We start from the raw sequence: 17,907 nt of genomic DNA, 5'->3' as shown, positions 1-17,907 counted from the left end.
ATTAAAGAAGATTTTCTTAAATAAGCAGAGTTTAAATGGAAAGGCAACATACCCTCCTCCAAAAGGATTAGCATGAGGGGCCAAATTTAAACACAAATACACATGCAAACACATCTGTCTGCTCACTCTGTTTTCCATGAGCATTTACAGAAAGGGGTCTGGCAAGCATTGAGATTTTGGGAAATGCTGGTACACTGCACTTTTTTCTAATGAAAATGTTGCAAAAAGCTCCAACAGTGTAGCACCATTTCTAGGACTGAGATGACAACATTTGTTCTATTTGCATGACCTTTGTGTTCAGCTGCTGACTGCAAACACAAATATGATACATTCACCTTCACTTTTCTTAGGTCATGTGGCAAACTTAGTGCTTTGCTTACAAAAAGCTTAGAAACACTTACAGCTGAACAAAACCAGGTGGCAGGTACTGAAATTAATGCAAATCAGAGTGGAAACAGAGTGCAAAGGTCCATTCTGTGTTTATTACAACAGTCTTAAGTTGCATGTAATCTTCCAACACTTGGCTGTCAAAAATGTGGTTAATTTAAATGTAAACAAGAAATATTAAATTTTACTTAGTTTTCATATGACCTGATAGTCTTTAAAAAAGTTATGAAGCAGTAACCCAGTAACTTCAGTTTTGTATTTCACAAATAAATAGGTGACACTAAGTACTGAAAATCAAGATAAAGTTTCTCCACAGATGCTTTTTCTGCCTCTGAACTGTTGTACATTTATATTCAACATCTTGATCTCTACTGAAATATTATGACATAATCAACACATGCTTTATGTATCTTTCTACAGAATGATATCCATTAAAATTAGGTATAATAAAGCTTACTCTTGAAATCTCCCTGCACATATGTTGTCTTCAATTATTTATATTTGAAGTTGTGTCACACTGATACATTAAAAAACACCCAGAATTTTTGTTAGGTGGGGATTTGTAAATTGCAAAGTTTGTTTCTGTTCTGTTTAGAATAAAAACCAAGTATTACTGTTATCCAGTGTAATAGTAAATTTTAAATAAATGCTTTGAATGACATGCTTTCTCTCCTCAGTCTTATACTTAGTTTCACGACCTGTCAGTAGCACATGTGCACAACATATGATCTAACACAGCTGAAATATTTTATTTAATTATTTAAAAATAGAACAAAGGCAGCTGCTAGTTACTACTGATCAAAATATTTTTTATAGATCAGAATGCCTCTGTTTGTGTTGTAATGCAATAGTTTGACACGGATAAACATATTGCAACAGTGACATATTACACCATGGACAGGAGACACTTTTATGTAGAAAAGAAATGTTCTGGTCAGTGATAAGCGGCATCTACCCATAGTCATTCTGATAATTCACTTTTGCCCTACACCTTTAGGTCAAAGCAGAATGTAAATAAAAAAGGTTATAAAATACTGCAAATACAACCTTTCCTTTTTAAAGCAAAACTGTCCCTCATATTTTTTTAGTGTGTAATACATTTTATTGGCCACTCAGAAAATAAGTAAGACTGCTGAGGAAAAACATCTTAGGAGATACTGCACATTTTTGTCAGAGGCCTCTCTATGACTGACATGAGGAGCAGATACCTTGGGTCATCCACTGTAATTTGTCATTAACCAAGCTTAAAAATTCCTTTACTCAACTTTTTTCCCTTTTTCCCTCCTTTTGAAAGAAGAAAAGTGTTTACGAGTATCGACTGAAAGGAAAGAAAAACGTTGAAGCTAGTCTTGATGGTAGAGACATCAGGTAGGTAAGTCTGCCAAAGTGTTGGGACAAACGAAAAAGAGAATTCCTTTTCCATTAATTTACACTCCTTAAATCTCAAAGCATGAAGATGACAAATGACTTGTAAAGTTACACAGTTCCCAGACTATGAGGACAGAAAGACAGGGACATACAGAAGGGTTCCCCTATCTAGCAGAAAAAGCTGAGAAAAAGAAATCAGTTTTAGAAACAAAACAAGAGCCAACACGGAGCACTTTCTCCCAAGACTAGGCTCATGATAAAATTAAACTTAGATGGATATGCTGACAATTTAGGTCCAGAAACCTCAGATCTAGATTTCAAATCTCTTTTACAGCAAGAAACGCACAAAAAGAACTGAGTGACCCTGGCTCTCCTCACTGGAGAGCACCAAGCCAGCCTGCCAATCAGACTGGCTTAACGTAAGTAACTCAGCATTGCAAGAGTGAGGATCAGATAATTTCTGTTGCACTAACAATCTGTCAGACTTGCTCTGCTCCACACATGAAAGCAATAAAAAAGTCCCTCCCCCAGAAATATCACTTAATCACATGCCCTCTCAAGGCCAAGTGGATCACGCTTTAAAAGAAGCAATCTGCTTTGGTGACCTTGAAATAAACTCAATTCCATAGCCTACAGGACAAAGCCTGACCATAGCTCAGACTGAGAGAAAGGTATGAAGCTTGAACTAGTACAAACAAGAGGATAGACTCTCTCACCTCGGGCCTCTCCACTATCTCCTCTGAACCAAACAGAGCACAAGGAACTCTGACCCCAAAACAAGAACAAAATATCCCAGAAGCATTTCAATTTGGTCTTCCCATCAGAATCTTTCATGGTTAATCCTCCCACCCACAATCTAATCGGGAACTCTTGTTTCATACCTAAGAGAATTTTTTTTGTTCCAGGTATCTGCTGGGATATGAAGCATACATATACCAAGAAGGATGATGTTCCAAGCAAAGTTTCAAACTTCAGATAAGCCGCTTGCAATATTTTACTCATGAACACATATACAGACAGTACTTCTAAAAATAAGTATTTGCTGGCAGCAGCAGGTTGAAATGATCCTGAAACAGCTCCACTGGCAACATTGCAACATTGGAGGCTCCAAGAAACATACAGTTTTTCTAGAATCAAGTCCTCCTGTATTTTCAAAATCAGAGCATTTTGGTACTCAACCTTTTCACTTAAAAATTTGGATAGTAAATGTATGGCAAACTGACCTGCAAGCACTGCTAGCTGTGATCGTTTGATTGATTGTTTGAGAAAAAAGGGCTCACCAAAAGAAGAACAATTTTAAAGTTATTTGAAAGCCATCTCATTGCTTTTATTTTAAATTACAATTTTTGTGGCTGCTTTATGAGAGGACAATCACATGCAAGAGGAAGTAAAGATTTAAAGGGAATAAACAGTTTAATATGAAAGACAGAGGTGGTAAAATGAAGAGGAACTAACTCAGAGAGTTGGTTAAGTTAATAATATTCCAGAAATTTCACACAGGAGGCACTCACATGGGTTTCTCTACAAGGAATTGAAAAAAATTAAGCTGAAGTACATAACCAATATGCTCAAAAAGCTTCAAGGTGAAAATAAATGAAAATTTGGCAATGACTTAAAAGCAAGCCAAAGCAAGCAGAATTGATCACTTACTTTCTGAATGTAGTAACAGACTAAAATGTCCTGCTACCTTAACGGGGAGAGTCAGAGGAGAGCGGATTAAATAAGAAAAAGCAAGTGAGTTTAGAAGACAACGAAGTGAAATGTGAGGAAGGTGTGGAAAAGGACAGCAGAGAAAACCTTCTGGACCTTTGTACAGAAAAAGAAGTGGGATGTACAGGAAAACAGTCAAGACCAATTTTCACAGAAAAAGAAACAGCAAAAATGCAGTAATAAATTTGATTTGAGGATTGAATCAATTTTTGCGGAAGAATGGTTTTCAGGAAAAGGATTCAGCTAAGATAGTAACACAGATCTGTTTAGCACAGAGGAAGGCAACACCTCTTGCAAGGGAGAATGAATGTGTCCTGAATGAACCGCTCCTACAAATATTCCCAGTCATGCTGCAGTGTGAAAACAGGAACAGGGAAAGTGCACATGAGGCCAGGGCAAGGCTGGGGGCTGGCAAAGTCAGCCCTGTACTTAGATGGAGAAGAAAGAAACACAGCAAAAGCAGCTGTATCATTGGGGAAAAAAACCCCATCAACCAAGTAGGCAGAGACACAGGGAGGTAACTGATAGAGAAGCAGACTTCTCCAACAGCGGCTGACTGGAAGTGAGCTCACTGGCAAAGCAGGAAGGCCAAAACAGGCAAGAAACACCAAATGAGAAAATGAAATAGAGCATATCCAGTCTGAGACAGAAGCCTTTGTTAGAGCAAAAGTAAAGCTAATGGTCCCACTGTCAAATGGAAAAGATCAGTTTAAACTTCATGTAATATCCAACTTTAACTATTAATATCTGATCCCATTTCTAACTCCATCTTTTTCATTTTTTTCCACACAGATTCATATGGAAATTCGTTCTAAAAAAATTAGTCTCTATTTTTATATGTAAATAAATACTGAAAAAACCCATAAAGAGCATGGGAGTTTTAGCTAAATTACAGTGTATCTAACAGGACACAATAAATACTGAACTGTATTTTTTTTGAATCTTATTTAATGTTCTAATGACAGCCAGAGGTTTATGATCAGAATAGACATGCGACTGTATTCCTTGCCATTTTAGATAGATGAATAATGGTTAAAGACACATGAAGGCTGTGGCACAGCAAATTTCAAGATAACAGTGGAAAGCACAGGTTAGCAGATGGTACAGAAGCCAATTTGGTTGGGTTGTGAAAAAAGTCTGTACCCAAAAAGATGGCAAAAAAAGGCACAATACTTCTGACCAAGAAAAAATACTTTTACAAATGGAGAGGAGAGTAACTGAGGTAGTCATGACATCAAAAAATATGTATACAAGCATTAGCATAGAAAGTGCTACACACAAGTGAATTTCTTCTTTGCATTCTGACTTCTTAGTCTTTGGGAACAATAATTTCTTGTTCAATACTTCCTTGGTATATGGCTTACAACTATCTTCAGTCTTAAAAGTCAGCAAGAATGTGTACCTATTTTTAAACTTAACCAATGAAAGATAAAGACAAAGGAGGGTGCAGGCTGATCAGGAATTCAGTGAAATGCTGCCACACCTTTTACTATACTATCAGCCAAGTATTAGAAATGGTTTCATCTCTAATGCAACACCTGGTAGAACAAACACAGTTTAACAGCATAAATAATCAAAACTTTCCCAGCACTTAACAATATGTAATCTCTTTTGGCTCTCTGTAATGATTTGAAATCCAAATTAAGATAAATTTATTTAAAGGAAACCTGAAGTAACTATAAAGAGTAACCTTGATACAGTGGTTGGTTTAGGGCCAGTGTATCCTGGCTGATAATCCACACATCAGTGAAGTATAACCTTTGAAATCTTTGAAAAAGATGTTGAACACAACAGCTGGACTCCAGTTGCATGAAACATTTTTTGAAGTGACTGCAGCAAGAGATCTTGCTCTACAATTTGCTGATACAAAATCCCATGTTTCAGATATGCCAGTCAGATAATACTATGACTGTACACTTAGAATAAATGGATACACATTTCATCTTCCTAGTAGAGAAGTTTATCTTAAGATGGGAAAACAGAAATTTCACATAACTGGAAACTCATTCATTAACAAAAAGTTTATAGAAATACTGAAAAGCTGATTTTTGTTTAAACACCAAGCAAGCATGGACATATGAATATTCCTAACCTGTAAAATGATTCCTCCACATTATATCAGCGAAACTCATTGGTGGGCCACTGGGAGGGTAGTGTTTACCTTTCAGAGGCTCATGATCAGTCCTTATCATATCCATTAAGGAATTTTCCAAAGAGTGCAAGTTAAAAGTGTCATAGGGCCTATTCCGGTCCTAGAAGAAAGAAAAAAAAAGATGAAAAGACAAGTTTTATTGAAAAACTTAATTTTCTAACATAGGTTCATTTCTTGTTATATAAATTCCAGCATCCAATTCTACATTTCTTCTTGATAGAACTTTTTATAAGAAAAAAAAATAAAATTTATAAATATGCCTACAGTTGTTTAAAATTATACCCTTCACTTTGCAACTGCTGTTTTCACTAGTACAGCTATGCAAAGAGGCTTTCAAATATTTTTAAAAATATACATACAAGCAATAGCTAATTTTAAACATTATCACTTAAATAAGAACTTAGAAATAAAGAGGCATTAATGCTTACACTGGAATAACGAAATGGTTTCAGAGATTTTTGGTTTACAGTTTCATCATCTGTTTTCTGTCACTGTGCTACCTTAATATCAGAAGAGAAGCAAGCAATGCTCAAGACACCAGCAGGCACCTTTGTGCCAGAAAGTACCAATTAATTCTTCAAATGTCTAACATTAACCTGACAGGTTTAAATAAAATACACTAGGCAAAAGAAAAAAATAAAAGGCAAGCTAGGATAACACTTCCACTGTAGGGCACTCAAAAACCTGAGCAAGGGCTAGTCTGTATTGTTTGTATTGAATTGTTTGAATCTTCCATTTCTAATTCACTGTAGTTCTGTTTCTGCTTTTGGTAAGTAAAAGGGAAAAAGAAAAGGAAAACAAAACCCAGAATCAGTGTTTAGCAGGCCTACTAGAACAATCAGTTTCAAAATTCAGGAACAGTTCCATAGAGGAAACAATCTACCAATGCCCTTGTGTCCAGATTACTGTAGACCATAAAGCAGGATAACAGAATGGCCTCTTGTACTTATCCTGTTGCTAAAAAAATTTTTTTTCCTACTCTCATCACTATCATTAAAAAAAAGTGGGATGTTGTATATCATATTATGCTACAGTTGATAAAGAATGGTATAACATTCCACCCTGCAAACTGAAACCTTTGTTGTAATATGCTCCCACAATTCCTGGAACAATGTTTTTCACATACTGATACTAGAAGATTTTTTTGCTTGAAAATCTAGTATTTAAAATCCTCTGAGAAAAAGCAGTATCCATAGAAAAGGTAATTAAATTCTGTCTTAATAAATATTATTTCTCTTAAACCATCTTGTTCTTAGGTTGTCTTTAAATAAAACTAAAGGAGAGAATGGAGTTCACTGGTTTAAATTAATTTTTCTTTTAATATTCCTGTTCTGGAATTAAAATAAATACACATCATTAAAAGCTTGCTGTTACAGAAAACTCTGAAATACAGACAATCTTACTGTTAAAACTCTCATGTTCCCACAGTACCTACACCAAACTGAAGATCCAGCTTCCCTTATCCAATGTGCTAATGTTGTATTTTCTAGAAGTGGACTACCATTATTTTCTATACACATTTCATCTATAGAGCATTTTTGGCAGTCAAACATGATGTTCAAAGAATAATACTTGATTTCTGTTAGAAGCTATGCTAAGTACTGAAGTTCAAATGAGCTCACTGATTTTCAATTCTCATCGTTGACGACTCTTGTCTTCTACAGCTGCTTAGAATTCCAACATTTGTATACTGTTTTTAAAAGAATAGTTGTTCACCTATTCAAGTAGATCAATACATTGGAACATAAAATAAAATGTATGTCCAGCAAATCCAAAGTAGATCCTAGGGTAAAAAATAACCCCAAATCAAACAAAAACATACAAAATGCTGAGGTTGGGTTTTTTTTTCCAAAAAGAAAACTTCATTTGGTTAAAACAACCTACTTCTTACTAATATGCCCTAGGAGAGAAGAGTTTGTTTTGTTCCATAATCACTTCCTTAAAATACAAAAATACAAGGCTAAATTGAAAAGAAAAAGCATTAACTTTGATTAAAACAAAAAATCCATTTAAGTGATATATTAGTAAATTGATTAAACAGAATCCATATCATTCCTTCAAAGCAAGAATTTTGTTGTTTTTTTCTATTTGCATCTTTTAGATAAGTGAAGAGGTCAGATGCTTCAATACCCAACTAATGTTTTTGAAAAGAAAATATGAATGCAAAAATACAGCTTATATCCTAAATAGGAGTAAGGAAGTATTTTTCCATCAGATGTGTGCCATGATCTGGTTCACTATACAGCCATAGCAGAGCTGAGCTGGCAAAACCAACACTGGCAGGCAAGCAAAAGAGCAGGACCACAATGGTAGTTTATTTGAGCCTCAAACATTCCTGAGATTACAGTCTTAGAGGTCAGAAGGTGTGAGTTCAGAAGAGGACACAGCCTACAAACTGAATTTAATTGCCCTTTATTAACATATGTATGTTATATTTTAACTATGCTACTACAGCAGCAAATCCCTGGGAGGTCCTACTTTGTTTTGTAACCTGCCAAGGAGCTGTGCACATGGACACAAGTGGAAAAAGGGAGAAAAAGATTTTAGAGTGGCAGCAAGGCTATGCAGGGCAGACTTGTTAGAATGCTGCATCCTCCTAACCTTTGAAGGGGCACACAAACCTGCAATATATTTTCAAGATTAAAACAGACCTACATTAGACACAGGAAGATCAATTTAATCAAAACCCTTTACCAGGCAATTATAACACTTCCCATTATAGCACTTGAGCAAGATAAATCTAGAAAAAGAAATTTTAGACGCCACAGATTTTATGAGTATGTCGTGGCAGTGCATAACGCATGCTGACTACAAACTTTGCAATGTGGGTGATAAAACACAAGCAAGGGCTAACATTCTAGCTCCCAAATAAAAGGGCTATTACCATTTTTCTCACTAGCTTTCTTTTCAGTAGTAACTCATTTGTACTCAGCAGATTCGAAAACTATTTTCTAAATTCAGCAATTTCTTCCAAGACAACTGGTGCTTCTGCACACACACACACAATTATGTTTCCTCATTTCTCAGCATGAACACGTTCTCCTCTGAGGTTCTCTTTTGTGAGCCGATACTGCTCCATCTCCTGGATTTGCCTTTTGCATTGCTTCCATAGGCCACCAAGCGATTGCCAAACAATCCCGACAACATAAACCATTCATAAATGTCCTTAGCAGCATATGAGAACTTTGCAAGAAAGTTCTGGGACTAGGACCATAAATTAAAATTAAAATATATACAAAATACAGAGTGATAAAGCATAATAAATAACTTGGAAAGGAAGTTTAAAAATTCAGCAAGTCTGGAAGATTTGCTGGGATATCTTCACAAAGAAGACAAAGCTCCTAAGACCTACTTAGATAAATTGTATTATGGACAAAAGAGAAATCTCCAGCTACCAGGCACTGCCTTTGGCTACAGAATAATCATTAAGTCAGCAAAAGATTAAGTTCAGCCTGCCCATGCTGGATTTTACTGCTGCTGTGTGCAGACAGCAGCTCCTTCCTTGTTAGCTGCTGGTGTGTATGGCAGCATATTTCAGTTCTTAGAATTCTTCAGTCTTGAAAGAAAGAAACACAGTTAAGTAATAAGAGTTTTTAGAGAATAGATGGGTCCCAAAACTTTAAATCCCAGCTGTTCATGGCTGTTATCTATACATTCATCCATGCCATGGACTTTCTCAAAGTGGACATGTTAAGCATAGTGAAAAATAACAAATGCATATCAGGATCGGATTTTGAAGGATCACAAGGTGAAACAGACCTTTTAGCTGGAGTTGGGTCTCAACTTTCTACCTCTAAACATCTTACTTGTAAGTCTGATAAAAAATGTTACATAATGCACTGTCAATAATATTTTAATAAAAACCAGATTTTTTTAAATAAAAAAATCAAAACCAAATAGTAACTGCCAAAAATAACTGCAGAGTCAATACACTAAAATAAAATGAGAAAATACAATGTGCATTTTACCTGAATCTCACGCTTTTGTGCATATGTATTATGCTAATCTTTAATTACATAACCATGATAATTATTCAGACTCCAGTCTCCATCCAACACACAAAATGAACAAGCTCTAGGAATGAATCAAAACAGTGCTTTGAAGAGGACTGTTTATCTCTAGGACAGAGGCCTGTGTCACTTACTCCAGGAGATGGCCAAGTTGTAATAAGTGCATCAGCAAATTCCAGGAAAGCAAAAGTAATCTTGAAAGTTATCTTATTTATTAAATAAATATTACTTAGCAGTACCTGAAGTATTGACACATTTGTAACATTTGAAATAAAAATAACTTTTCCCCATTTTTTGTACTCCATAACGTGATAGGCTTTGTTCTGCCCCTTTCAGACTCACAGCAAGGGCATGTAAGGGCAGGGCATACCCAGCACTACTTCAGGTCCCTCCCAGTAGATACACAAAATGTCTTTACTGCTGAGAGGGCAAGATAAAGAATGAGGAAAAAAATATATTACTACATCACGGATGACAATGTCAAGATCAAATCTATAGCTAGGACAATAACAGGTGAGAAGTGGATCTTAATACAGCCTGATTTCCTCACTAACTCTCTCAGCTTGAACAGGTAGCCCAAAGCAAGTGGAACTAATGAACTAAAACATGAAACGACTGACCTATCCCATGGCAGAGACATGGAGAACATGCATCTTGCTCCAAAACCTGATGTTGTATCATTTTCTTCTGTCTCTGCAGAGGATTATGGCAGAAAAGACACTTGACCGTTAATTATTAGAGTACAGTTAAAAAGTGACAAGTACTACCCTAAGAATGCATGTCAGCAATCTAACACACAGTGCCCAAGTCCAGCTATCATCCATCAGAATCCTTAACCACGAAACACACGGTTGCATGTGTTAAATCCTTGCTGGCATTGTTCTCTACATCTATAGCATGAAAAACATTTGGAGTTGAGAGATGCCCCTCATCTACATACTTTTTATTGTGCAAGCAACAAATCCTCAGGTATCTAGACACTCCCAAAGACCCACTTCCCTAGGTTCACTGACTTCCTACTAAGCTTCCTATATTCTGAACACTATCTCAGTTTCAGTAATTTATTTCAGTGTCCTACATTTTCATGCTGCCCTAGATTTTTCAGTTTTCTGCACCAGTATGTGGCACAACACGACCCAACTCTGCTGAGCAACAAGACTGCTTTGACTCACTGAAATATGAACTGTTTCCAGAATACCACATCTCCAGTGAGGCTCACAGGAGTCATCAGAGCCTGCAACATTACATGTAATATTTTGATGAGAACAATGAGATCTAGGGAACAGCTAAAATTCTTATGGCTTAAACAACTTTCCTATCAATGCAAACTTCTCCACAAGGGTCACTGCTGTGTTTTTTCTGTGCCCAACATAAACCTGGATTTGGCTAGACAGGATCGCTAAGCATTGCCAACAAAAGCTGAAGTCAATGGAAGCAGGGCTTTGAATAATTACAGGGTAGAGTGCCAGCACTGTTTCAAACAGGGCTCCCTCACTCTGTTCTAGCACCTGCAGCACAGGTTATTACTAAGAACACAAGGAAAACAAGTTTGTCTTGTTTCAGTATCTCAATTCAAAATAGCAAAACCAACAACTGCAGGAAAAAAAAAGTATTCTGAAGCTTAGCTTGGGACATGCTCAACATGCCATGATTGTGCACATGAATGATCACATACAGCACGCTTTAAATGCTTGCTGGGCATTCCTTCACTTCTCGCAGCTTCAGCAGGGATGCAATCCCACTGCATTCTCAGGGAAGCTAAAAAAAAGTCTTTCAAAATACAGGAAATCTGAGGAATTCAGTGACATGGTAAAGTAAAATTATCACTGTACAAAAGAATAAAAAAATTGTAAATAGCAAGTGTTACTTCCTTTGCAGCTTGGTGCTGGAATGCTGCCAATAATGACATGACTGACAACCCAAATTCACGCAGAACCAGAACAACAAGAAATTACAGTAATTCTTCCTTATATTTGATTTAATAAAAAATTAAATAAACCAAACCAAATAAGAAGACATAAAATGTAGGTAGGGTAAGTTTGTCTATGTCCATAATGAGGCATAGCTACTAACAGCAAGTCTTAATGGAATTTTATTTTAATTCCATTTTCTTTTTTATCTTTCCAGTTAATTTTCGCTAGTAGTAAACTAAGGTGGATTTATTGTGTTCCTTTACTGGAACAAATTGGGGAATGTTTTCTTATATTATTGTTGCTCTTGGAATGTGCACAGAACACATCAACTTCTCATATATTTGTCTTTTCTCAACATTACCAACTGTAGCACATTTTATTTTCATAGGTGTTCGGAAGTTCACTGGGAAAAAGGTGAATTTTTTAAAGCCTATTTAGAAGGTTTCTAAGAAAAATAAGGAAGTCTAATACACATATAAAACAATATCTAACTGTATAAAGACTGCGGAAACATTTCCATGTAATTTGAAAAATAACATTTCAAAACTCTAGTTAATATTTAGTCACCTTCTCTGTTATATAAACTTTTATAGTTAACATGCAAGAACTAGGACTGAATCCAAAAGCCTTGAAAACTTGACCTACTCAAGCAATTTTTTCACAAAGAAAGGTGAAATTGTATTCAAACTTTAACCCCTTATAAATTCTGAGTTCTAAAACCTTTAAGTGAAATGTATGTAATTTTTATTTTCAGATTAACTAAAAGCACAGAAATCGGAATAGGTACAATCAGCATTATACAGAATTACAAAAACTAATAAAAATTATATTATTTGGTTCAAATGTCCCTTTACTTTGCAGTTGAGATTCCCTTTTCGCACACTCCAAATACATGTTCAAAACATACATAAGAAAGTTCAGTCTTTATAGCTATAAGACTTGGCATCATATTCACTGAACAGAATAGCCTGTCAAGGTCCTGAATATTCAATATTTGCTTGTGAAGAGGGGGAAGAAAGTAATTTAATTTACCCTGCACTTTCCTAAACAGAGCTGGTAACTTAGCTGTTCTTCCAATACATATATTCATAATATGTCAAGCATGTAATTTACATGATCAATAGTGTTATTTCTCCATTTAATGACAGTCAAGCACAGAGTCAAATGCTTCAATGGGGAACACCATCTTTTAACTTGCTACCATCTTTGCAAAAAGAAGTATGATAATATAATACAATTAATACTTCTAGCATCATCTTTTGCCATGAAAACGATTGAAAAACATATTTTAGAAGCCCAAACAAAAACCCCATAAATAAAAATTCAGAAGAATCAACAAAACATCTATTATTTTTACAGCCATTACACTACTGTAGGGAATGATCTGCAGACAGTACAACTGACTGAGCACTCAGTGACAGGATTTATGTTTAGTCATATTTTGTTCACTGTGATACTTTAGATAAAAATCTGCTCATCAGTCCTGCTGCTGAATGCATGTCAAAAAGCTGATGCATCCACTTTCTATTATAGTTACTGATTCCAGTAACAAACAGTTTTAACACTTGTAAAATATAGGATTAAAATAGTTACACCCAAGACGACCATCAATTCACAAAAACAAGCAAGTGGAAAAAAAAAAATGTCAGCAATAGAATTTACAAGCCCATTCATTATACCCCTGAGCTATTAAAATGACATCATTTAACTGGTTCATTGGCCTGCTGTGCAAGAGTTCAGCACTGATAAGTTACCTTTGGGCTTCTACCACTCTGTTCAGTAGAATGTTGCCTGTGTCCTATAGCAAGAAAAAAGTAACATTGACCTCCTTGCCAGATGAATCAGCACAAGTGCAAACCTCAGATCACAAAATGAAAGCACTGCAGAGATGCAAAGGAGGAGGGAGTACTGGGGATGCTACAACGTGAAAGGATCTGAATAATCCCACTTTGCAAGCTGGACCACAGAATGTAAAACACAGAAGAGACATGTTGTATAAGGAAGCTATTGTCTCAAAGATTTACAGTCTGCCTCGTGGTATGATAGCATAATGAGACAAAATGGGAGATAGAAAAGAATACAAGTAATCACTGTCAAACAGATGTCTGAGCACCATTGCCCAGCAGCTTCATTTACTATGGCCACCAAGCAAAGAGTCTCAAGGATTTCTCTGAAACGGTGGTTTTGTCTACAGTTACTGATCATCAATGACAAGGAATATATTGGTAAGAGGAAAACAAAAAAGTGTCACTGAAATGTTTAAGCCTGATGACAAATAAAATATTGTCTCTCACCCTAACCCATTGTGCTTATAAGAAAAATGTGACTAACACAACATCTAACTGGCACATTCCATGTCATGCTCCTGTTCTATTTCTGCTGCGCTCAGGAAATAGTACCTCCTGACAAAAATCTTGTGTCTGAACTCCAGTAGCTATTTCAACAAAAGAGAGGTACTACATTTCATCTGCTCACACAAGACAAGATCCTCAGCTACAGGTGTGGAGAACTGTCCAAACTTACCAGTTACTCATGTAAACTACCCAAGTCTTAACTTTATACTATTATAGCACAATTAATATGCATGATAAATTGAGGCACACAACAATTGACCCTGTCACCTTCTTCCTAAGGTGATTGAGAATAGTTAGGCAGCAAATCTTGTCCATCCTGGGACTTTATCAAGGACATAATCAACCACAGAATCCCAAGCTGCCTCGGACACCTCCATGTAAGGGAAACAGAGCTACAGGCTTTCTCAAGCTGCACACCTACTTCTAAACATGAGTTGAAGACTCCTGTATAGCCAGTGAGATACCAGGCAAAGCTTTTCCTGAGTGTCATTATGTTAGAAACTGTAATTTAAAAATATTTGCTGTTACATATTTGATTATCTGCAAAATTACCAAACTGCGTATATGCAACTGAACAGGCAGGAAACAGCAGACAGTAGCAATCCAAAGACCACTTGTAACGTCAAGCTCACTTAGAGGAAGGAAGGGCAGAAGCAGAGCAAAAAAATCCCAAACCAAAATTATGTTTTAATCAGAAGCAGCTCTTTAGATCAATTATAAGTAAGCAATTCCATTTCAGCTTAAATTCTATAAACAAAGGAATTTTTCAAGTGGCAAGTTCTGAATCATCCCATGTACAAAAAAAAAAAGCTCAATTTAATAACAAATTCGGAATTAATTTATTAAATATATTACCTTCATATGATAATATATTAAAATAGTAACTGAATCAACTATGCATGCTTCCATCTTTTATTGCCTAAGGGGCTTAAAGGCAGAGGATATGAGGAAAAGAATAACTAACCGTATGATGTATAAAATGCCTGAACACTTACATTAAAATTCTTTAAAAAAAACAGAATAAAAAATTCTTCCTCTTAGATAAGAGGCCATGAGCAGTTGTGTTGTCAAGTAGGTGTTACACATTCAAATTACTGCTGAACATTTGGATTTAATTAAAATAATTCAGAAATCACAAGACACAAGTGTGAGCAACCAATTAACCAAAAGGAAACCTTCTTTATGCAGAAATTGAAAACCATATTCATAGGAGCAGGAAAAGCACTTTCCTTTTACAGCATAAGAGCTAAACTGATTAGCACATGGCAAATTTAGTAAAGATTGCTCCAGACAGGAAAAATGTCTTGAGATAAAAGCCTGCCTGACTTGCAACAGAATTCTCCTTTTTTTTTTTTTCCATAGGGTAATAAAAACTGACAGGCACCTTAAGAAAATGTTGCGACAAGGAAAGAACTGGGATGTTCATCCACTTACATATATTCAGGGAAACTGTAGGAAAGTCAGCATGAATACCTTCGACAACCAATGTCTAAAAAAAGTCTAGCAAGACTGAGAAAAAAAAATTTAAAAACACCAGAAGAAGTCAGGAGAAAATAATGTAGCCACCATAACTGTTCTTCACATTCACAGAGGAAACTCAGGTAAAGAAGAGTAAACAGAGAAGACAGATAAATAGTAAGAGAAAGCAATGTCATCTATCCAGCTCAGTAACTGATGAGGTGCATGGCAACATCGTAACCAAAAGGAGCCAGAGTCAGTAAGGCCCACAATGGAACTACTAACACTAGACTAACACTGTCATTACTTTGTATATCTGACCAGCAAAATAAAAATTAAAGAAATGCAAAAACTGATGCAGGATATGAAACTAGAGATGACAAACACTTTTTCTAGTCTTTATGACTGAAATTCAAGGATTTTGTCCCTTAGGAAGAACAAAGCAGAAATAATGTAGCATTATGCGTTACTGAAGCAATACCCTGGAAAAGATGATTCCTGCTTCTTGAAAGATTAGGACATGGCTGATCTAACCAGGATCTCCACAGAACATTTCACATGGTGCTACAGGCAAAGTGACCATATAAATGGAGACAAAAAAGTAACCAGTGCAATTGACATAAGAAAGAAAATGGCAAAACAGGAAAGAACTGCTAGTGCTCAACAGAATCTGCTAAAGAAAAGTGAATAATGCAGTTTCTTAAGGGCAAATCTTAAGACCAGTTTTGTTGAGATCACTTGAGATACTTGGAGTGAGTAGTCGGTTATTAAAGTAGAAACACAATAATAATATTTACAAGACATCATCAACCCAGAGGAGATAAGCTCATCATACAAAAAGAGCTGAAGAACTGCAGCAAAACAGACTAATATTTAATCGCACTAACTACAAGGTCACAACCTCAAGGACTCAGTCTTCACCCTAAAGTGGACCTCATCAACCAGTAAGAATGAGACAGAAAGGAGAAATACAGGAATTTTTCAGTCAATTTCTGGACAAATAGAAACCACAAATATAAATGTTATGTGTGAAAAAGTAAACAAAATTGTAGGTTGTATGAAAAACTATGTATCTCATATGGTTGCCTTTTGCATCTATGTATGCCTGTATTCATAAAAATAGCTATTTTCACTGTGTTTGTTCTTTTAAATTAATTCTCCTTTCTCTACATGTCCAGTGGAGCCAAGGACTGAGCTGTATTTTGAGACATTCACCAGTTCAAGTTTATATTCAAACAAAGCTACTGTGCAAGCAAAATAATTTGCAAGAAAACTTTCCAGTTTCTGTACAAAGTGAAGCCTTTCAAAAAACATGTAAAATTTACTACAATCAATTTTCAAGCAGTTTTGAATGGCATACACAACAGCAGGTACTTCTCCCTTGCCTAGCAAGAAAAAATTGTTATATAAGTCATCTACTACTTAGTAAAACCATGTCAGAAGAGTGTGCTCCTGTTTAGACAAGGGAGGTAAGACTGTCTGCAGAAAGTTGCATCAAAACCTCACCTGTAAAATCTGCTGACAATTATGGCAGATTTTTTTACTCAAAAGTCACAGGTACAGCTTTACTTATTAGCAGCCAAAAGTAGCAGAGGCCACCCACCTGAGGACTCTTATCACTAAATGTTGAATCTGGTCCAAACTTTTCAAGATTCTATTTGCAGAAATTCTTATCCACAGAAAGTGAACGGGTATATTGTCATGTTGGATTGCCATATTTGAAAATGCCACAGCTTCCCTTCCATTCTGTACTACAAAAGTCCTACTTTTTCTTGTTCCTGACTTTTGTTTCCTCTACTCTCTTGTTCTCTCTTAGTCTTCCTGCTGCACAGTCAGCTGCTACTTCAGGCTTTGTGAGTTTTAAGAAAAACCCTTTCAGTTACTGTGAGAGGTCTCACTGTTCTCAATTTTTTTTTCAATTGTCACAGGAAGAAACAATATGATCCTGGAGAGAATGCATGAGCAAGAGAATTATTTAGCAAGGTGGATTAATCAGGTCAGACTGTTGTAGGCATCATGACTTTAAGACTAAAAGTTATCTTTATAAGTAGTTAAAAAAATTCCAAACCCACAAAGTGTGCTATAAACATTTTACATGCTTGGTTATTACACACCTTAATGCTTACTAAGCACATCAATAGATGATACTAGATTTGCTTATAAGCCATCTGTTAACATGCTAATAATCACTTAATTAAAAAATTGTTAACCATTTACAAATGTAAAGGTCATGTAGTAAAAGGGAGTAACACTAGCTAACTCCACGTTAATTCATTAATGCTTTTAACACACCTTCTCAAAGCAAGATACTTCAGCAGAATGAAGCAGTTACTTTCAACAAGAAATCAGGAATTTTCATTTAATCCAAAACAGTATTTAATCATTCAAGTGTTTTAAAACAAAATATTTACCCTGTTTATTTCAGCAATTTTCAGAAGAAGCTACAATTCCAAAGACTTTCTTTAGGAAATGAGTCTTACCTGCAAAATAGAGCCTCACTCGGAGAATAAAACCCAGAGAGCTTAGGTGGGTGAATTTCTTTGTTGTCTGACATT

General features: G+C 35.8%; 1 protein-coding gene across 11 annotated transcripts in view; it reads right to left on the bottom strand.

Annotated features, from left to right (window-relative positions):
* CPEB3 (cytoplasmic polyadenylation element binding protein 3) overlaps window positions 1–17,907 on the bottom strand; it is an 80,658-nt gene that overhangs the window by 46,387 nt on the left and 16,364 nt on the right. For 8 of the 11 annotated variants that reach the window (XM_088059591.1, XM_088059586.1, XM_014250388.2 and 5 more), the window contains exon 3: window positions 5,558–5,717. In XM_088059591.1, coding sequence (XP_087915717.1) covers window positions 5,558–5,717 — 160 coding nt within the window. The remainder of the gene's footprint in view (window positions 1–5,557; window positions 5,718–17,907) is intronic. The other 3 variants (XM_088059588.1, XM_014250392.2, XM_014250393.2) reach the window with 1 other exon arrangement.

Source organism: Pseudopodoces humilis, chromosome 9 (assembly GCF_049639895.1).
Source record: "Pseudopodoces humilis isolate 2021_Gansu_Grassland_sample_001 chromosome 9, ASM4963989v1, whole genome shotgun sequence".
In the NCBI taxonomy this organism is placed as follows: Eukaryota; Metazoa; Chordata; class Aves; order Passeriformes; family Paridae; genus Pseudopodoces; species Pseudopodoces humilis.
This window is presented reverse-complemented; position numbering and strand designations above follow the sequence as displayed.